Raw genomic sequence first — 21,913 nt, forward strand, 5'->3', positions numbered from 1 at the left:
TCGGCCTGGCCCATGCCGAGGTCCATTCATCGCCTCGTCAACAGTTTCTTTCTCCTATAATTGATGCACACCCTGAACTTGTTGCAACGAAGCCATTGCTACCCGCCTAGTTAGCTACTTAAAAAGTTTGCAAATTAAACCCAAAACAAAAAGAAATAATGTGCTCATTCATGTTAGAAAGAAAGCTCAGATTTTCCTCCACTCTTCCCACAATTAACAGCACATGCATTTCTATCCTAGATTGTCTCAAAACAATATCCTAGTAAGCCTAGTATATCATTTTAGGTTGGAACCATTTCTCAAGATACTTTTTTGGTCACGCGAAAAAAGTCGAAGGTTCAAAAGTTACCCGTAAATCCCTTTCTTGTTTTGGCTTCGGTTTAGGTCCAATCGGTTTAGGTTAATTTGAAGGATACTACAAATACCTTATAATTAACTTTCTCCCTCATTATTCTGCAATATGTACTCTATTTCCTAAAAGATAATAAAATCATTTCTCCTCCGCCAGTAGACATAGCTAACACATCGTTAGTGAACTACATTAAATCTTTCTGTTGTTCTTAGCTTCTTTAATTGCATTTGTCATAACTCATAACAATATTAGGATAGATAAGGGAATAAGAGAATTTTTTTTTGAATTCTGTACACAAAAGCAATATATAGAAGAGTTAAGCTTCCCTGGAAAAAAAAAAGAAAAAAAAGAAAAAATAAGCTAAGCATAGATAGTATTATTGAATGTTCATCTGCAAGAATTACAAAACTAAGGGACACTATTTATTCATAATAAGCTTAATAGTACATGACAATATTAAGAGGTGCATGGTAGAATATGCAGGTTATTTAAGTAAGTATTAGTGTCCCTTTGTTCGATAAAAACAGATTACAGATGGATCTAGTAAGTCCATACAGCATTATGGTGATTTACTGACGGGGAAGATTTGGGAGATAATCAAAGGTGGAACCAACCAAAGCCATTCTGGCGCCATTAGCGCCTTCGATTCGAGCAGCAGCAGCAGCACCAGTAACGCTGTCCCAGTAGCGACTTACGTCGTGGGATGCATCCAGTTTTTCTTCAATTTCACTCTCCTTCATGTTCAGCAGCCTGCCTAGATCTCCAGCTTCCACATACACCTGCAAACAGATTAATAGATCTGAGATTCATCTGCTAATTTGATACTTTCTCTCTATTTTATTAGCTATAAAAATTGCTGCTACTTCATGATGTCCAGACCCCAGTGAACAACTTTCGTAATTATTATGTTTTACTAGGTATTAATAGTCTCCCCGTCCTTTCTTTGTACTGCCTTCATGGCTCATATGGAAAAAAAAAAAATGAAAAGTTCATAGTTCGAGAATAGATTTTTGGGTTTTTTGTCAGAAAGGACCTAATAAAAGACATGTTTTGTGGGGAAGGACCTAATAAAAATTTTTTTGTCAAAAAGGACCTAATAAAATACTTTCGATTGTGAACAGGAACCACTTTATGAATTTCCGGCCAAATTTACCATTTACCGGCGTTGACCCTTTTTTTACCCTTAGTTAAGTCTTTAATGTTCTGTTTCTATTACCGTAAAATTAGGAGGAGAAGAGAAATTACAGTAAAATTAAGAACCCTAATTTGCGTTTTTGGGAAAAACGTATAATAGGAGCCCTAAATTTCAAAAACCCTTAAACATTGAGAGAGTAAAATCTGAAGAGCAAAACATAGCTTGGATTTGATGAAGGTTGCAGGATAAGATCGAATAAGTTGATACTTCACTTCAATGGAGATTGCGCTGTTGGGAGAAAAGTGTGAGAATTCAATATGTTTGGGTCAGTTAAAATAGGAATTGAACATTAAAGAGTCAACTAGGGGTAAACAAAAGGGTCAACGCCGGTAAATGGTAAATTTGGCCGGAAATTCATAAAGTGGTTCCTGTTCACAATCGGAAGTATTTTATTAGGTCCTTTTTGACAAAAAAAATTTTATTAGGTCCTTCCCCACAAAACTTGTATTTTATTAGGTCCTTTCTGACAAAAAACCCTAAAATTAATAAGATTATAGATCATGATGTTTACTATTATCTATATTATAATAGAAAAATAATTATGTCAAAGCTTATCAAGATTCGGTTTAAAAAAGTAAATGTTGCAACTAATAGAATAGGCCGGAATGAAGTATGTATCAGGGCCGGCTTTTACCATGTTCAACATGTTCCATGAAACAGGGGCCCCTTAATTGTGAGGGCCCCAAAATAGACAAAGTCCAAGTAGTAAAAAGAAAATGTTCATCTACTTATTTGGACTACTCTTTTTTCATAATATGATTATATGAAGTGAAGAATCATGAACGAATGAGTTATTACATGAATTCTTCAAATATGGGTTCGCACAAGGCCTCTATGTAGTTCGGGACGGGCCTGAGTATGTTGTTGTGTGTATTTAAATATAAGTAAGTTAGGTAAGAAAATAGTATTTCACGCCATAATCAAGTTATTATTTTCTTACATATGGTCACAGGTTCAAGTACTATAGCAACTCTTTGAGCACTAGAAGAAGAAAGAGTCACTCCATGTGTTTAAAGTCAAAACACGAATTTAATCATTAATATCTATAACTATCAATAGTCTAAATCATATTAAAAAAGTTAATAATTTAAACATCAACATTGAGACTTATCCGACAACATCTTAAGCTCAAATAATTGTTTTATATATTGTTGTAAAAAAATAAGGTCAAAATATAACAACTAAATAAAAATACATATTTCGTCCATAAAAAAATAAATGTTACACTTTGAAAATTGCACTGTTCACCAACTTCATTTGGCCATGTATTTTTTTTTAGTTTTAGATAAAATCAACGTTACTATAAAAAATATTTTTGGATTCATCTCAATTATGTATCGTTTTATAGTTTCATACTCTGATGCCAAGAGTAACCACAACATTATATTCTTATAATTTTTACTAATACACAACTAAAACTATTCATGGTCAAAATACTGCATCAACAAGCGTGAAAGTCAAAATATAACATCTATTTTGTTACGGAGAAAGTAATGGTGATATACCTGATTGATTCCTTCAGAGTTTTGAGTAGGTTTGTTCCAAGCCAACAACCATCCAAGAGCAGGAAGAGATTTGTCCAAGGGACTGTATATCACAAAAGCTTTGGAGCCTACAACCACTGGGAGGTTCCCTTGCGAAGCCGCACCCTCGTGCACAAACGCACCACTTTCTTCCATTGACTTAGGAGGCTCGGCTAGGTAATGTCCCGTCCATTCGTGGGATTTGGCGAGGGACAATGCCCTAGGCTGGAGATTCTTCATTACTCCTGTGACCACCACCAATTGTTCTTGGCTTGCTTTTGCATTCTTGATGTTGTTTGCTGCCTCCTTCACTGCCGCGTCGATTGCGGATTTCTCCTTGTTGGATAATTGGTGCGCGCCATGAGCTTGTTGTGCCGCCATTGTTATCTGACCTTAGCTTGCTTCCTCCTAAAACATACCAGTTAAGTAACCCACAAAAGAGTAAGAAATTTTTAAACTTTTAAGTATATGTTATCAATGTTGAGTAAAACTAGTACTTCCTCCGTTTCGTTTTAAATGCAACAAATTGATATTTTTTGTGAGATATAAAATATTCATCTGTTGCATTTAAAATGATACGAAGGAAGTTTATGAATTTTATATTTACACTATTGCCTAATAGATCATCTGACTCTTATTTCTAATTTTGTGTCCTTTAGAATGTCTCTCATACTACTACGATTATAAATGATTGTGTCATAATCCCTCTGTCTTTTTTTAGTTTGACCGTGAGTACTATTCATATGATAACTTTAAGTGTCTTTGAATTTATATACATATGAAAAAATTTAGTTATGTTAGATCTTGTTTAATTAGCAGTCTCAATTTATATTTTAATCTTTAAATGTATAATTTTTTATAACTGTTCCATATATCTAATTTAAGATATTAATGTTTAAAGTTGCATCTCGTTCTCGTAAACTATGAAAAAAAACAAATGTAGAAACTAAAAAAACAAAAGAACTAGATGAATAGGAGGACTAAGGAGTTTAAATCTCATATAAATGCAACCTATATACATATACATACACACACCTACATAAAAGGAGAGAGTTTGGAGAAAGAAAGAATACCTTAAGTGGACAGAATTAAAGGATAGATGTTTATGCTTTGAAGTGCACAAAGACCTTGGTATATATATAGAGGGAAAAAGGAAAAGGTTGCATACACATGCATATATGGATAAATTCACATATTGACAAGTAAATACAAATTGAGCCAGAAAATATGAATAAGAATAACTTTTATTTTGAAAAAGCAAAGAATAACGAAATTCTTATCAATAATGGAGTATTAAATTAGAATATTTTCTTGAAACAAAATTCACTAGCATTATATATGCTTAGTTAATCCTTACTTATCAAGAGAAAATCAAAGGCAAGAATAATTGGGCCATAATAGATGGAAAATTTTGGTTGATTCCGTAACAGATAACAACTGTATAGCTTTTTAAGCATAAAAGGTAGTTAATTTTGGGTAGTTTTACATCTATTGCAATATTCCAATTTTGGTATAAAAAGCAACTTTAATGGACAATATTATCCTTACTTTATCTTATTAAAATCATCATTAATTGCTCACTTTGCCTTATAAATCTGCTTTTCTAAGGATGATTACTCTCCTACTCTAATTAACTAAAAGAATTATTTTTATGCTAAACTACTCATTTGTTCCAAATCCTTAAAAATTGTGTCCAAACACATTGTTGTAATAGAAAAAGAACGGAGGTAGTATTAGTTAATTCGGCTAAATTTTAATCGGATTGGGTCACCTTTAGTTTTACTACTTATAACCTTCAATTTTGACTGTTTTTTTGATAAATTTTCGAACTTCTCAGGACCTGGTCATATTTTCTCTGAAAACATTCCTAGGAAAGATAACATGACTTGTGACGTCGCGCGGGTGCTTGGCACCATTATTTGTGTTGCCTCGAAAAGCCTTTGAACACCCCATTTGTTCATTTCTTGTGAAACCCAAAATTACCTCGCAATGAACGTAAAGACATCCATATATTTGTTCCAAGCTGCGTGACTCATTTTCAATGACTTCCCATGTCCCTAAGAGACATCTCGTGGCGTTTGGAGCTCGTGCCCCGGGAAGGTCATAAAGCGTGTATTATAACCTTCAATTTTGGCTGTTTTTGGGACATTTTTTGACTTTTCCGGGCCCGGTCATATTTTCTCTCGAAATATTCCTAGGAGTGTCAATGTGACTTGTAACGTCGCACGGGTCATTGGCACAATTTGCATTGCCTCGAAAAGCCTCTAACACCCCATTTGTTCATTTCTCGTGAAATCCAAATTGCCTCGAAATGAACGTAAAGGCATCCACATATTTGTCCAAGCCACATAACTCATTTCCAATGTCCTACCATGTCCCTAGGAGGAATCCCGTGGAGGTCGGAGCTCGGACCCCGGAAAAATTCGAAAGCGTGTATTATGACCTTCAATTTTGGTTATTTTTCGGACAACTTTGGGCTTTACCGCACCTGCTCATATTTTCTCCCGAAATTTTCCTAGGAATGCCGTCGTGACTTGTAACGTTGCGCGGGTGCTTGGCACCATTTGTCCTTCCTTGAAAAACCTTTAAAAAACCTATTTGTTTATTTCTCGTGAAATCTAAAATTGCCCTAAAATGAACTTAAAGGCATCCATATATAGGTTCCAAGCCACATGACTCCTTTGTAATGTCCTCCCATGTCCCTAGGAGGCATCCTGTGGTGTTTGGAGCTCGGGCCGCACGAAAGTCCGAAAGCGTGTATTATAACCTTCAAATTTGGCTGTTTTTGAGACATTTTTTGACTTTTTCGAGACTAGTCATATTTTTTCCCAAAATATTCCTAGGAGTGCATTCACATTGTTTGTAACGTTGGCGAATCCTTGGCACAATTTGCATTGCCTCGAAAAGCCTCTAACACCCCATTTGTTCATTTCTCGTGAAACCCAAATTGCTTCGAAATGAACGTAAATGCATCCACATATTCGTTCCAAGCTACATGACTCATTTACAATGTCCTACCATGTCTATAGGAGGAATCTTGTGGCGTTCGGAGCTCAGACACCGGGAAAGTTCGAAAGCGTGTATTATACCTTCAGTTTTGGCTGCTTTTGGGACATTTTTGGACTTTTCCGGGTCTGGTCATATTTTCTCCCAAAACGTTCCTAGGAAGGCCGACGTGATTTTTAACGTTGCGCGGGTGCTTCGAACCATATGTGTTGCCTCGAAAAGCCTCTAAACATCTCATTCGTTCATTTCTCGTGAAACATAAAATTGCCTCGAAATAAACGTAAATGCATCCATATATTCGTTCCAAGCCACATGATTCCTTTCCACTGACCTCCCATGGTCCTAGGAGGCATCCTGTGGCGTTCAGAACTCGGACACGGAGAAAGTCCGAGAACGTGTATTATAACCTTCAATTTTGGTTGTTTTGGGACATTTTTAGACTTCTCCGGGCCTGATTAAATTTTCTCCCAAAATATTTCTAGGAGTGCCGGCGTGACTTGTAACATTGCGCGGGTGCTTGTCACCATTTACATTGCCTCGAAAAGTCACTAAACACCCCATATATTCATTTCTCGTCAAACCAAAAATTGCCTCGAAATGATTGTAAAGGCATCCACATATTCGTTTCATGGCACATGACTCCTTTCCAATAACCTCCCATGTCGCTAGGAGGCATCCCGTGGCGTATGTAGCTCAGGCCCCGGGAAATTCCAAAAGCATGTATTATAACCTTCAATTTCGGCTGTTTTTAGGACATTTTTGGACTTCTACGGGCTTGGTCACATTTTCTCCCGAAATGTTCCTACGAATGCCAAGGTGACTTATAGCGTTGCAAGGGTTCTTGGCACCATTTTTATGTTGCCTGGAAAAGTATTATCTAAACCCTCCATATCATCATTTCTCATGAAACCCAAAATTGTCATGAAATAAACATAAAGGCATCCACATATTCGTTCCAAGCCACATGACTCATTTCCAATGACATCCCATGTCCCCAGGATGAATCCTGTGGTGTTCGGAGCTCAGGCGTCGGGAAAGTCTGAAAGCGTGTATTATAACCTTCAATTTTTGCTATTTTTGGGACATTTTAGGACTTCTCCGGGCTTAATTATATTTTCTTCCAAAACGTTCCTAGGAAAGCCGACGTGCCTTGTAACGTTGCACGAGTACTTGGCACCATTTGAATTGCCTCGAAAATCCTATGAACACCGCATTTGTTCATTTTTTGTGAAACCCAAAATTGACTAAGAATGAACGTAAAAACATTCATATATTCATCCCAATCCACCTGACTCCTTTCCAATGAACTCCAATGTCCCTAGGAGGCTCCTCGTGGCATCCGGAGCTCGGGCCCTTGAAAAGTCCAAAAGCGTGTATTATATCTTCAATTTTGGCTGTTTTTGGGACATTTTTGGACTTCTCCAAGCCTGATCATTATTTTCTCCCGAAACGTTCCTAGGAGCGCCGACATCACTTGCAACATTGCCCGGTCCGGGTGCTTGGTACCATTTGTGTTGTCTCTAAAAGTCTTTGAACATCCCATTTGTTCATTTCTCGTAAAACCCATAATAACCTCGAAATGAACGTAAATGCATCCATATATTCGTTCCAAGCCACATGACTCGTTTCAATGACCTCCCATCTCCCTAGGAGGAATCCTGTGGCATTTGAAGCTCAGGTCCCGGGAAAAGTCCGAAAGCATGTATTATAATCTTCAATTTTTGTTGTTTTTGGAACATTTTTTGATTTCTCCGGGCCTGACCATATTTTCTCTCGAAACATTCCTATGAGTGCCGACGTAACTTGTAACGTTGCACAAGTGCTTGACAAATCATAAATAATATTCTTTCAGTTAGTGCTAGGTATGAGGGAGGTGTATACTGCATCTTTCAAGGAGCTCTCGTGTAAGGGACGTGATAGAACATATATGTTATTCTTCTTTTATAAAATTATTCTAAAAGTATTCGTATATATTTTCTTCTTTAAAGTTATTATGCTATTCTCTTTGTTTCCCACGTTTGGAATTTTCATTATTCTTAAATATTATTTTTACATGCATCAGTATGCAACCTTAGCTTTTCTTTTTTTTTCCTCTATAAATGTAGAATTGCTGTAACCAAAGGTATCCGTGCATCACAAATCATAAAACTTCTTTCAGTTATTACACTTAAGGTATACTTTCTTCCCTCTTCTTTATATTGTAGTACTTCTATATAATTTATATTCTTTCATGTAGTCATAGCATGCATGTATTGTTTTTTTTTTGGTGTCTATGTGCGTTACATTTACATAGGGAGTTAATATGATGGGGGACTAGTCTACACAAAACACAAAATCAATTTTCAACTCTTGAAAACTATCCCCGTAAATTTTACAACTAAAGTGCTTAGACAACTGTGACAAGCAAGTATTATTTATGTAGCCATAAAGAAAGTTGAAATCAAAATGCCTTTCAGTCGTCTGTGACACGTGATCTAACCATGTTATTACACTACTAGAAAATACACCATTAATGATTGAAATTCCATCGTAAACCCGTCGGAAAATATCTTTCACAATAGGATTTCCTGTCATACTCTGTCGTAAAAAAGCGCCCCCGTTGTTGATCATCCCGTCGTAAACAATGACGGATTTTCATTGGGGCAGGCCTGGGCCTGGCCCCGTAGGTTTTTTTTTAAAAAAATAATTAAGCCTTGTAATCTAGAGCCCAAAACCCAGCATACAAAAATAAGTTACACGGTATCATAATATGTTATTGTGGAAAAATCTGACCCTCTATTGCAAATCTTTCAAGATCTGTCACTGGACTCGTAAACCAATTGCAAAAGACAAAATTCGTGTCGTAAAAGACATTCATGACGGGAATAGGTCCCATAGCAGTAGTCCAATTATTACGGGCTACCCTTGTCCATAGGGGTGTTCAATGTCGGATATCGGATCGGATCCGATCCGAAAATTCGGATATTTTTGCGCACCCCTACTTGTCCAGAGCATTCTCATGACTATGCAATGAACCAATAATAACTTTTTTTTTGCTGGCAGCTCGCTGATCTAAGAGGTAACAATGGCTTCATCACAACAACCTCTTGGTTCGAACCAATTCAGCGAAAAGGAGAAAGTCGCAATCGACGAGGCGGTGAAGGAGGCACAGTCTATGTTAGCAAACAACATCAAGAATGCAAAGGCAAGCCAAGATCAACAAGTTGCTTTGGTTACAGGAGTAATGAAGAATCTTCAAGGTCGAGGATTGTTGCTTAACAAATCACATGTGTGGAAGGGGAAATTCCTAACTGGCCCTCCTGAGAAAATTGGTGAAAGTGGTGCATTTGTGCACGAGGGTGCTGCTCCGCAAGTGGGTATCCCTATGGCTGAGGGATCTAAGGCTGTAGTGATATATGCTCATTATGACAAAGCTCTTCCACAGCTTGGGTGGCTCTTGGCTTGGGATAAGTCTGTTCTACTCACCAATAAATTCGACAAGGTACGTACTCTCTCTGTTTTTTTTTTGTATTACACTTGTTTTCTTTCGCGGTATTCAATTATATCTTTGACCATTATTATTTTTAAAGTCATTTTATTAGGAATAATTACATATATATATATAAATATGCTTGACTACGAAGAAAAGTGTTACAATCAAAAGTTACATAGGAAGAAATAAAACACGTACCATACGATCAATTATAAGAACCTTTTTGGCAATTATCCTCACCATTCCTTTTTGTACGTTCTTCCTGGTTGTTATAGATTTTGAATGCATATTTTAGTTTACCTTCAATTACATATTTGTAAAAATTAAGGGAAAATTTAAGGGAAACGAACAAATTAAGATATGAAGTTATAAGTTTAAGGAAAATTTCACTTGGTGCCACTATATTTTAAGCTTTTTTTTCATTTGCTACTCAGTTGTTTTTTAGATTTCATATGGTACCACGCACTATAGTTTGAACATCCTGTTAAATAAATTAAAACATTAGTTTTGGGTTAAATATGAGTATATGTTTGCCTCATTTACATGCCTTGTACATCGAGAATAGTTCAGCTAAGGTTTGGGAGTCATTTTAGCTCTTATGGGTCAAAATTGAAGTTAAAATTGCAGTAAAACGACAAGAACCTCATTTTACGTGTAAGGAAATGCCGACTTGTTTATTCTTTACGAAATTGGATCTTAAATTTGGTCGTTAAGGACATAAATGACTCCCGAAACCTTAATTATGCAAAATTAGACAAACCACCAATCCTATTCCAACCCCCCCCCCCAAAGAATGTTTTATTTAATATAATGTTACGGTATAGAATAAGTCCTAACTACAGTGGTACCATATGAAATCCAAAAAGAAATTGGTTACCAAATGAAAAAGCCCAAAGTACAGTGGTATCAAGTGAAATTTCCTTAATTTTAATTTGTGTTTGTATATATTGGTGATCATTGTTAATGATTAAAGTTTTAATTTGTTCTGTGACTCGTGGTAGATTTTGGTGTTCTGCGCACCTTGGCATACTCAAATCCTTTAGACTAATAATTGTTTTCACATATAGGTGTATGTGGAAGCTGGAGATCTAAGCAGGTTGTCGAACATGGAGATGGATGAAATTGAGAAGAAACTGGATGCATCCCACAGTGTTAGTCGCTACTGGGACAGTGACACTGGTGCTGCTGCTGCTGCTCAAATGTCGAGCTACGCCAACAACATGGTTTTGGTTGGTGCCACATTTGACAGAATAATGTAATCCGATATACCACCACTATATGCATGTAACTTGATCCATATGGTTTTATCTTACAACCATTGGGGAACTAAATAAGACTTATATATGTAGCATGCACTCTGATCTCTGCTATACATGCAGATATAAAATCATGTTTAACTGATAATTTTATGAGTTGATAAAGCCTCTTGTTCTCGGCACCTTTCTCTTCAATTAACTTTGATTTTTCTGGAAAAAATTATTCGGCGCGATTAGGGAATAGGGAGTGTGGAGGAAAATATATGTTACAATATATGTTTGTACTAACTAGTACTGCCTCAGTTTCTATTTAATCTACACGGTTTGCTTTTAATTAGAATCAAGGGGAAAAAATGAAAAAAATAGGAGAAAAATGAGAGAAATTACGAAAAGTGGAGAGTAAGAAGTACAAAGAGTAAATAAAATGTTAGAGGAGTGAGAAAATTAGGGTATGGGGAACAAAATGGGAGAATAATGATTGAGCATTTTACTTTATATGGATAAGGTAACGGTGTAAACATTAAAAATAAACGACTAAAAAGGAAAGTGTTTAGATTATAAATGAACGAATATAGTAGTACTACGCACAACCCCCTTCCACCCCATGTATTTGCCACCAAAATGAGAATTAGAGGAAATATATAAGAGATTGACAAGAGAAAAAACATTTCAAAAAACTAAGGGCTTGTTCTATAACATTGGTTTTCAATTTTTTGTATTTTAAAGTCACATGATATATCTCCTATACTAGAAAATTTGTGGATCAGAATCTGTTGAATATTGATTCAAAAAAGGTAATTAAGTAAATATAGTGGCTGATTTATTGGGATATATATGTGCTATGCTTTTCGTATAATAACGACTAAGTTAGTGGGATTTCAAAATTAATTGGCAATACGTATATCAGAATTGAAATCCATAACTTGGGTCAAAATCACCATCTGTCTCCTAACCTTTATCCCCTTTCTCAAGGCTCGATCGAAGGACGTCTTTAAAACGATAGAAATTTTATTACAATAGCATTATATATATTGGCCTAGACCTTCACTTTCTTTCTTCCCGTAACCTAAGCCAATCTTCCTTCTTTGGAATCAAAGCTATTTTCCTGCTGCCCTTTGAGACTCGAGAGGACTTCATGGAATTTCTCTTGCGGATACTCTGTATCCATTCGAGTCCTTATGAACTTAGCCTTGCCAGAATTGCCTCCGCCCCCTCCTCTATCTTTCGGATTTCCCCGATGAGCTTTTCATCTCATCGTAGAACGTCTTAGCCCTGGAAGAGAAGCTACAAATTAAAATCGTTTTTTCACAATTGATTAGTCACCGAAGAATAAGTTTCTAAATTCTTTCAATAGCCTCTTAAGATGGGAACAAGAGAAATGAGTCACTTTTAAAAGAATGGAAAATAGGGGTTGGGGTTTATTGCGTCTATATTTAGTTATCTAAGGATTCGTTGACAAACCCTCGGTTGAAGAGTGATAAACATCATGTCACATGAAAACTAGTGTTTGTTTCTGATTTCTCTAACGTGGTAAGGTTGCTACTCCATTATTCATTTTTCTAAAAATTGTAACATTTTGACTTTGATACTTGTCGATACATACTTTTTACCATTAATGACACAATCGCTCATATCACGTACATAACAAGCATATTTGTTCCCACACTTCAAATTCTAGCCTAAAGATATATAGACATAAATTCAAATCGATAATAATCAAGAGATAAAATACTTCTACTACGTACAACATCAATATAAAACACACCCATATAAGATAGATAATATTTCATTATAAGATGTATGTGTCATCTTTGGGCATTACATATCCAAGGAACTCATACAGTTTATTCATCATAAGCATATAAAACATGATACTAGGAGCTGCATTAAAATACAAGAGTGCAGGTTAATTATTCAAGTCTTGCGCCCCTTTCGTTCTTCTTAAGCAGCTGGAATTAAACCTGGGGTGGGGGGACGTAAATATGAAAGCTCGAAGCAAGCGAAGCCAATTTGTCGCCCGTATCCTTAATTTCAGCAGCTACTATAGCATTTGTGGCGCTGTCGAAGTAGCGACTGTAGCTTTCCGATGCATCTAATTTTTGTTCAATCTCACTCCAGTCGACTGCCATCAGCCTGCTTAGCTCCCCAGCGTCCACATACACCTGCAAAAAATACAATTAAGTTATGCCAATATATGCTAATTTGATACATAGTACTTTGCAGTACGTTGTACTTACTCTGTTTCTTAATAGATGCATTATATATATTGGGGACACTTGTCGATTCACAATTGAGATTCACCCAAACAATTAAGATAATAACGTTTATTTTTACGCAATAGTAATTAGATATGGGCAAAGTTGAATTCTAAATAGTATATAAAGTCAATACACGATGCATCTATTAAGAAAGGGAGGAAGTGATTGCAATATTTTGACTTTTGCAGCATTCATATATACTCCCTCTGTTCTCCAATAAACTCCCCATTTCTCCTTTTCACATTTTCCAATGCACGTTTTGTATCATTAATATCTTTAATTACATATTAGAAAAAATTATGTAAGTTTTATTTTTGTAATATATTCAAAATTAGACGAATCAAACAATTCCCTACATGACTATATATATTTTTTCTAATATATGGGGAAAAAAGTGAAAGATTTTATTTGCTTATAAATAGTGCTAAAATTAGAAATGAAAAGTATATCAAGAGACGAAGAAAGTATAATAACTTTGCTTGCGTCCTTGATATTTGCCCCCATAGTCAGCGTGTCACTTTTTTAAGAGTTAGCTTAGAGTACAACCAATCGTTGCCTTGTAATTTATGGTCATTAATTATTCTATTACTTCCTCACTCTTCCACCTACCCCACTATATTTTCTCTCCCCCTCTAATTTCTTCTTTGCTCCTCTTTTTCCTGGTCCATCGTGAAGAGCTGAGAATCAATTTTTTGACCAAATTTTTTCTCTCTCCTAATAAACTAATATTACTTTTATTCTCGCTCTCCTCATAACCCACAAGAAGGGAAACTGGTGGAGTTTACGTACCTTGTTAGGTCCATTAGAGTTGTCAGGCTTGTCCCAAGCCACAAGCCATCCAAGATTAGGAAGAGCAAAGTCAAAATGACCATATATGAATGCACCTTTAGAGCCTACAAGCACAGGGAGATTGCCTTGCGAAGTAGCACCCTCGTGCTCAAATGTACCACTATCATTAGGACCAAGTCCACCCAGTCTTTCAGGAGGGTTAACTAAGAATTTTCCATTCCACTCGTGTGTTTTCTCAAGCTTCACTGCACGAGGCTGGAGATTCTGCACATAGCCTTGTACCAAAACTAGTTGGCGTTCTTGGTTCGCCTTTGCGTTGTTTTCTTTTTTCTTTTCTATGGAAGCCTGCACCCCCTTCACTGCCTCTTCGATTGCTGCTTTCTCTTTGTCGCTCAATTGTTTCGAAGCTCGAACGTGTTGCACTGAAGCCATTGTTATGTTGAATAGCTAGTTGCTTCTCAAAATCAATAGTTCGTCAAAGAAATATTTCATGGTAAAGATGCAAAATAAACAAGTCAGACTAACTTAATCATATAACTGGAGTAATTATATACTTACTCCGTTCTATAATAATTGCAACATATCTCAATTGACACGTTTTTTAAGAAATTCATGTGAAGAGGAGAGAGATAGAGATAGATAAAAAGTAAGATCAACGTGATAGGAAATAGATAGACAAAAGACATTACCAAATAAGGATAACGTTGCAATTAATACAAAAATAATTCTAAATAAGGGAAACGTTGCAATTAAAAAAGAACCGACGTATAATAATTCAGGAGAGAAAATATAGAGACGGAGAAAAAGAAGAAAGAAATTAAGTTTACCTCAAGTATAGAATTCCCAAATAAGAAGTTGAAGCTTTTGAATGTGCACAAACCTTTGGTATCCCTAATTGCGTATTTATAGATCTATGAATATGGTTGTGTAGCTATGCGTGCATAAATTATTTACTTTCGAATAATAAAAATAATTTTAATTGGGAATTATATTTAAAATAAAATAAAGAATAAGAATAACCCAAAAAAGTGAAGAATATTAATTTTATTTTTGTATATTATAAAGAATAATAATTTAGGTATGAGTTCATGAAATTAATTGAATAGCGCACTCAACTTTTTTTAGGGGAACTGTTAACTTACTAGTGATCGGTTCAATTTATGACATGATGGCTCCTCAAAGCCAACTGAGTTCTTGTGTATATATTCGAATTTTTTCCTTGAATAATGCAAAAGTGGGATTTAATTCCAGAAATGTGCCCAAAAAAAAAAAAAAAATTCTCTGCGTACCGTCCACATAAGACGGCACGCGAGATTTTTTTTTTCTACTTAAGTAAAGCCGATACTTGAAGTAGTGGTTTACTGAATTTTTTTTTCTACTTAAGTAAAACCTTGGCGCTGAGTGATATAAACCGCTACTTCAAGTAGCGGTTTATTAATGAAAACTGCTACTCCAAGTAGCGGTTTACTAAAATCCCCAACTCCATAGTTTGATATGTGCTTGCAACATTTTGCCCAGGTAAACCGCTAACCTGAGTAGCGGTTTATATATATAAACCGCTACTTGAGATAGCGTTTTATGTGTATAAACCGCTACTGTGAGTAGCGGTTTACGTGGGGAAAAAAAACAGTTTCTCGCGTGCCGTCCTACGTGGACGGTACGCAGGGAATTTTTTTTTTTTTGGGCACATTTCTGGATTTAAAACCCACTTTTACATTATTTAAGAAAAAAATTCGTATATATTCTTCTGCATAGGACAAAATTAAAAAAAAAAAAGAAAAAAGGTAGGAAAGGAACATGTCAAGCATTCATTCACTCATATTTTAGAATATAAGTTTCTATCAAAGACTAAAAATGTTCATTTTCTCTTTTATTCCTTTATAGTAACAAACACCAAGTGAAGAATTATAAAAGACAACGTTGTATTTATTGTCAAAGATTCTATGTGCTTGCTTTTTCCCGAGTTGAGATCATCTAGAGTTTCAAAATAACTCTACACGGTAGAGTTCGTTAAATATCAGTCGTTGATTAAGAAATCAAATGCTTGTATTTTCTTTCCCAAAAATCCCCCCTATTTCCCCCGAATATCCTGCCCATATCTTTTCCTTTCCCACTAATCATGAGCCCTTGATTTTACAATATATGGTTAGGATTCAACTCTACTTTGTAGAGTTTTCATAAAACTCTATAGGATCCGGACCTGCTTTTCCTTGTCTACAATAATTTTGTCATGACCTACTCAATTGTGTTCCTCACAACTGTTTTATGATACTATGCCTTTATGTACCATAAAGATACATATCGCATAATGGAAAACGAATATAATGTTGATTTTAATTAATTTATGTGATTGATATCAAATATTTTAATAATATTATACTACTTTCGTTTCCTAAAGATATTCTTTGTTACTGGTACAACAGAATCCAATGAGAATCAAGTTGTGTGGGGTGTGGGGTGGGTAAAGTAGGAGAGAAAAAGGGGTTAAGATAAATAAACAAATAAAAAGGGGTTAAAGTAGGAGAGAAAATGGAGTAAAATTGAATTAATAATGTAATGGTAGACCATATGATAGGGACATGAGAGGGTAAAAAGGGAAAAAAAATTCCAAATAAGGAATAAAGTAAAAGAGGGAAGATCTTTTGGAAACGCACTTAAACGAAAAGAGGGAAGATCTTTAGGAAACGGAGGGAATACTAATAAATGGTATAATATTTTATAGACATGTGCGTGATTTAGATATATGCATTATCATCATATATACTAATAAAAGAAAAAAATTCGTTTTACGTGTCAACCCCTTATTCTTCAAAGCCTCGCATTGCTCATTGGTTTTTAATTGCATATATAAAGGAAATATTATAAATTAGTGTGTCTATATATATAAAATATATTATAAATTCTTAACTATTTTACAGTCATAATCTCTAATTAAGCAATTGAAGTTTAAGTATAAAATTATCTTTTGGCAACAAAATTACATGATTATAAAGAATGGAATTCTAACATTTAGAAGTCATCTAAATTAAATTAACATTGTTTATCACTAATGAATTGTGACATGAAAGACTAAACATAGTAAACAACACTTGCTTTGTCTACGAATTAGATTCTTTTTTATCAACACCGTATTTTTATACATGTAAATCTTAAAGATTAAATATGTTGGGTTTTAAAGGCCAATGGATATAGTATTTCTTTTTTTTTTCTAACATTATCTTTAAGTATAACATGTAAAGTATAAGATTTGTAACGTTTTAAAAATGTAATCTAATCACGTAGTTTTCATAAAAGTAGAGTGAAGGATTTTTTTTTCAATTAAAGTGACGTATTATGATTTGCAAATTATACTGTAGATTTTTTCCCTCTATTAACATAAGGCAAAAGCTAACGAACGCCCCGGAGGCGCTAGATAAGAAATATATTGTTCTACTTAATTACTTTTATTTATATAAAATAATGTAATGATGTATAATTCCAATGCAATGCATTTAAGTGTTTTACATTGGAATTAAATATTTTCCCCTTTTCTTTTGAAAAACATTAAATATTCTGCATTGAAATTATACCTTATTCTATTATTTTATATAAATATGAGTAATTGAATTAAATTTTTCAAGACGCTAAGGTGATCACCAAATTGTAAACGGATAACCTAGCTATCAAATGGCGCAAATAATTTTCTCAAAAGATGTGTGTAAAGACATCTTTGATATAATAACATGTAAAAAGGTCATCATGTCAAAAGAATCTTCCATTTTTTTAATTTTTTAGCTTTAATAGAAAATCCAATCTAATAATGATAAATAATTTCAGCTTGTTGGTATGTATGTTGGTCTTGCAACTATATAAGATCTTGGTTTCGGTTATAGTTGATTATATGAAACATGGAATAAGTGTCATATATAGGGTGTGTTTTTTCATCTTAATTTAAGATTAAAAGTTATTAATTGTGATCAAGGTTGGTCAGATTCAATCAAATTTTAAAAATAAAGTGAAATCATGGTTGATATGCATGCTTCAATCATGCCTAATAAGCAGTTAATTCATATAAGTTCAGATGAATATAACATTAATAAGTGACATTTATGTCACTTTTAGGGGTAATTTTTTGTATTGTTTTATTTCGTAGTTTGTTTTCATTTATTTCTATCTATTTTAGCCCATATTTCTTCTTTTTACATTTTGTAGCTTAATTATTGTTGCCCCAAGCAAAATCCAGATCATTGTGTATAATTCTTTTTTTTTTTTTTGAAATTAATTGAATGATATGCCCCCATATCAATGTATACATTAGATTACACGTGACGACCTCAATACTTCATAACTTTCAATTAGTATTGAGTACCGGGTTCATAAAAATGAATCACTCTTTTAAGTTCAAATAAGTCATTTTTAAACAAATTAAAGAATAGTTGTTTACCTTAATAAGTCACTTGTATATAAGTAAAAGTGACCCATTTAGAACAAAAAGTTACTCATCAGGTCTAAAGGATAACCTTTTGTATTATATAGATCAGTCCTATATAAGTTTATAAGTGTATATATATTTAAGATCAATAGTTACCCGCGCACGAACTCATATCATACACTGGATCAGTCCTTCGAATTAGTTGATTCAACACGACAAAGTTTGTAATATCATTTTCCAAGTTATAAAGACACGTTCCGTTTTCGTTCCTACCTATAATTAATTGAAATTAACTACAATATAATTTTCTCAAATTTCTCCTTCGGATAGGTAGTAATACTGTGTATTTTTATTTTGTAAAAGGCTAAGTATAATCAAGGGTTGGTGGATCCATTAGATATTTTTATAATGCAGCAAAGTTGATTTGATATATATTTTATTATCACTATTATGGTAAACAAAAACTTGACAGGTAATATAACTTGTAACACAAGGATATATTAACATATTACTCATTTACTCATCTATAATGTAGGAGTTGAATTTGTGTGTCAACTTAAGAAGCATAATTAGTTCCACTTACGATAAATAATCAATATAAGCTTGTAAATTAATTGGTTATTAGTGCATTTGTAACTCAAAGGAGAGGTTGTGGTTTCGAGTCTTAACACACATATTTTTATTGTTTAATTATGTCAATTGCTTGGGAGGGGGGAGAACATGTGGCAGCATGACATTTGTTGGCTTTGAGTTTTAGATATATACTAGTTGTTGATCTGAACGATGCCCCGACATTAATCTATATATTGCAGTACAATTTAGTTTGATTTCTTGTTAACAACCAAGATTCAATGATTCTACTTCGTATCTCATAAGTATTACTGTGATACTCGTTATTCTTAGTGGGTCGGGATATATATAACTTATATGAAAGTATGATAATAAGTCCATTTCTTCCTCCAAAGGAGTTGATAAACCAACAAAAGGTATTAACTTAATCATTGTTTAATAGATCATTGGTTGCGCCATGTAAGATATATAATCATCGTGTGTGATTTTTTGCTTAACCGATATGCATGTAATTGCATCATAACTATTCCACACTCCTAATCCAAGACGCAAGAAAATTACAAGGGATGAACGAAAAATACCAAGATGACCATAGATAATTATATATTGTATTATCAGATGAATGTTACATCTTCCGGAATTACATAGCAAGGGCACAACTATATTTATTCATAAACATATTTAAGTCTAGTAACTAAAAGCTTCTTTAGTTGATAAATTAAAGCATATGGTCACATACATCTTTAATATCTTGATAGTGGTGGTTTAATTAATTATGGCATTATGAAAGCTGCACCAACTAGAGCTTGGTTGGTTTTTTCCCAGGGTATCATGTCACCGGCTGCTGATGCACCTGTCTCATTATCTACGTAGCGACTGCTGTTAGTTGAAGCATCCAGTTTTTGTTCAACTTCATTATCTTCCAAATTTATGAGCCTGCTTAGATACCCAGTCTCCACATACACCTGCACAAATTTTTTGAACTATAATTATATACCCTTATCTATATAAAAATTGAGCTGATAGAGTATAAATCTATTCCTGGGGACTCAGCTTATGGTTGAGGCCCTAAGAATAGATTTATACTCTATTTGTCACGCTGGCTTTTGACACCATGTCAAAGGGACCAGCTCAACCAAAAACTTAAACTTATGGTTGAGGCCCCATGAATAGATTTATACTCTATCATGAGCAATACCAAGTAGTACTTGGCCTAGTGGTTTGGTTTGTATCTCACAACTTTGAGGTTGTGGGACAAATTCCACTAGAGGCACTTTGGGGGTGGAGATTTTCCCTTACCATTCCCCCTACTTTCAGGGGACCTTGCCTGCAAACCCGGACCGGGTAACTTGTGCAAGGTTCCGGTCCGGTTAGAGCACCTAGTTTGCATAAAGGGCACGCAGCATCCCTCCCAACTGGGATTTTTTCCATACCCAAGGCTCCAACCCGAGACCTTGGTTAACAAGCGAAGGCCCTTAACCACTTACGCCAACCCCAATTGGTATACTCGATCACTTTCTGCGCGCAAAACCAAACAAAGTACGTAATCCGAAACTTAATTACCTTGCGTTCGTCAGGATTCTCAGCCTTGTACCAAGCCAAGAGCCATCCAAGTTGAGGTAAATTGTTGTCGTAGTGACCATATATCACCGCCCCCTTGGAGCCTACAGCCGCAGGGCCAGTAACACCCACATGCCAAAATGAACCCTGACTTTCATTCCCAGATATAATTTGAGTTGGCTTTTTTATGAAATTTCCGGCCCCTAACTCATATGTTTTTCTTAGATTAACTGGTCGCGCCTGTTTATTTTTCATATAGCCTTTAACTTGTTGTTGTTGCGCAGAAATTTGATCGTCATTTTTTTCCATTAACTTCGCTGCTTCTAACATCTCGTTGATTACTGCTTTCTCCTTGTCATTGCTGAATTGCTTCGCACCTTCAACTTGTTGGATTGACGCCATTTTTATCACTTAGAAACGAGAAAAAAGAAATTAAACATGTGAAGTTAAGAATAAATAACGATGGAGAAGAACAGATTAAAAATGCACTATACCTTTTTTTTTTGAAGGAGAAAAATGCACTATACCTTAATTATAGCCTTATAGGAATGCGAAAGAAGGTTATGCTTTGTAATGGATGAAGAACTTAGGTTTCTCACTTTCACTAATTTATGTATTTATAGAAGCTGCGTGGGTGGATGGATATTGCATTATCATAATTCATACATACATACTTCCTCCGTTCTGTTTTAAATGAAACATTGGATGAAATGACACTATTTATTGATCAATTTTGACTCCAATTTATCGCTATTATATAAAGAAAAACATAGTCAAGTGAGATCTTGTTAGATTCGTCTCGATGCATACTATCAAATTATAACTTTTTTATATTTTTTACGCGTACACAACTATAGATATTAATGACTAAAGAAGCGCGTTGGATTACGTGAAAAAGCAAACGTTTCATTTAAAACGGAACGGAGGAAGTATAAATTTTAGTAAAAGTTTTTTTACTTTTAACTAAAAGTTGATTTTCTTGGAATGATAAAAAGTTAAGTACGTACCTTATAAACACTTAATTAAAAAACCAGCATAGATGAACAACAATGTAGAAATTAAAAAAAAAAATTGTACTCCCTCTATTCGTTGGAGTTTCACTCACTTTCCGTTTCAGTACGTTCTGCGAAGTTCTCTTTACTTTATTTCTAAATTGGCAAAAGAAATAGTATTAGTTAATTGACCTATAGCCTACTTTTGTTTGCGAATTATCTCTATTATTTAAGAGAAGGATCACATACTTTATTTCGGTTTCAGTCCGTTATGTAAAGTTCTATTTACTTTATTTCTAAATTGGCAAAAGAAATAGTATTAGTTAATTGACCTATAGCCCACTTTTGTTTGCGATTTATCACTATTATTTAAGAGAAGGAAGAAGGATATAGTGTCTCCCTGTTAAATTACTCAATAGCTCTCTTTATTTATTAAAACTTAAATATACCCCTTAATATTAACAACACGCATTCAATAACTTAACATAAATAAAACTATCCTTAATTTTTTTCTGTAAACCAATTCAAA

General features: G+C 34.5%; 4 protein-coding genes across 5 annotated transcripts; 1 reads left to right on the forward strand and 3 right to left on the reverse strand.

Annotated features, from left to right (window-relative positions):
• Window positions 1-708: 708 nt before the first annotated feature.
• LOC104890135 (hypothetical protein) lies at window positions 709-4,251 on the reverse strand. Its single transcript, XM_010675514.4, has 3 exons — window positions 4,144-4,251; window positions 3,053-3,478; window positions 709-1,131 (listed from the first exon to the last, which is right to left on the reverse strand). Exons 2-3 carry the CDS (start codon window positions 3,449-3,451, stop codon window positions 922-924), a joined length of 609 nt encoding a protein of 202 aa, XP_010673816.2. The 5' UTR covers window positions 3,452-3,478; window positions 4,144-4,251; the 3' UTR covers window positions 709-921.
• Window positions 4,252-8,087: 3,836 nt separating this feature from the next.
• Window positions 8,088-10,952, forward strand: LOC104890134 (hypothetical protein). The gene is made up of 3 exons (XM_010675513.4): window positions 8,088-8,248; window positions 9,119-9,557; window positions 10,616-10,952. Exons 2-3 carry the CDS (start codon window positions 9,141-9,143, stop codon window positions 10,805-10,807), a joined length of 609 nt encoding a protein of 202 aa, XP_010673815.2. The 5' UTR covers window positions 8,088-8,248; window positions 9,119-9,140; the 3' UTR covers window positions 10,808-10,952.
• Window positions 10,953-12,559: 1,607 nt separating this feature from the next.
• On the reverse strand, window positions 12,560-14,815 carry LOC104890133 (hypothetical protein). Its single transcript, XM_048643651.2, has 3 exons — window positions 14,679-14,815; window positions 13,852-14,305; window positions 12,560-12,966 (listed from the first exon to the last, which is right to left on the reverse strand). The coding sequence occupies exons 2-3, from the start codon at window positions 14,281-14,283 to the stop codon at window positions 12,760-12,762; spliced, it is 639 nt and encodes a 212-aa protein (XP_048499608.1). The 5' UTR covers window positions 14,284-14,305; window positions 14,679-14,815; the 3' UTR covers window positions 12,560-12,759.
• A 4,603-nt stretch (window positions 14,816-19,418) lies between these two features.
• LOC104890132 (hypothetical protein) lies at window positions 19,419-21,072 on the reverse strand. Of its 2 annotated transcripts, none has more exons than XM_010675509.3 (3): window positions 20,920-21,072; window positions 20,396-20,802; window positions 19,419-19,797 (listed from the first exon to the last, which is right to left on the reverse strand). In XM_010675509.3, the coding sequence occupies exons 2-3, from the start codon at window positions 20,792-20,794 to the stop codon at window positions 19,606-19,608; spliced, it is 591 nt and encodes a 196-aa protein (XP_010673811.2). In that variant the 5' UTR covers window positions 20,795-20,802; window positions 20,920-21,072; the 3' UTR covers window positions 19,419-19,605. The 2 variants fall into 2 exon arrangements, with proteins under 2 accessions (XP_010673811.2, XP_048499609.1); XM_048643652.1 differs by having other exon boundaries at window positions 20,887-21,021.
• Between the last annotated feature and the right edge of the window lie 841 nt (window positions 21,073-21,913).

This window comes from Beta vulgaris, chromosome 4 (genome assembly GCF_026745355.1).
Source record: "Beta vulgaris subsp. vulgaris cultivar EL10 chromosome 4, EL10.2, whole genome shotgun sequence".
Lineage (NCBI taxonomy): Eukaryota > Viridiplantae > Streptophyta > Magnoliopsida > Caryophyllales > Amaranthaceae > Beta > Beta vulgaris.

Excerpts from the sequence above, each read along its gene's own strand:
- LOC104890135 (XM_010675514.4), bottom strand. The coding sequence starts at position 3,451 with ATGGCGGCACAACAAGCTCATGGCGCGCACCAATTATCCAACAAGGAG. Across the intron at positions 1,132-3,052 it reads ACTCTGAAGGAATCAATCAG|GTGTATGTGGAAGCTGGAGA; the intron begins GTATATCACCAT and ends ATCTGTTTGCAG.
- LOC104890134 (XM_010675513.4), top strand. The coding sequence starts at position 9,141 with ATGGCTTCATCACAACAACCTCTTGGTTCGAACCAATTCAGCGAAAAG. Across the intron at positions 9,558-10,615 it reads TCACCAATAAATTCGACAAG|GTGTATGTGGAAGCTGGAGA; the intron begins GTACGTACTCTC and ends TTTCACATATAG.
- LOC104890133 (XM_048643651.2), bottom strand. The coding sequence starts at position 14,283 with ATGGCTTCAGTGCAACACGTTCGAGCTTCGAAACAATTGAGCGACAAA. Across the intron at positions 12,967-13,851 it reads ACTCTAATGGACCTAACAAG|GTGTATGTGGACGCTGGGGA; the intron begins GTACGTAAACTC and ends TATTTTTTGCAG.
- LOC104890132 (XM_010675509.3), bottom strand. The coding sequence starts at position 20,794 with ATGGCGTCAATCCAACAAGTTGAAGGTGCGAAGCAATTCAGCAATGAC. Across the intron at positions 19,798-20,395 it reads AGAATCCTGACGAACGCAAG|GTGTATGTGGAGACTGGGTA; the intron begins GTAATTAAGTTT and ends AAATTTGTGCAG.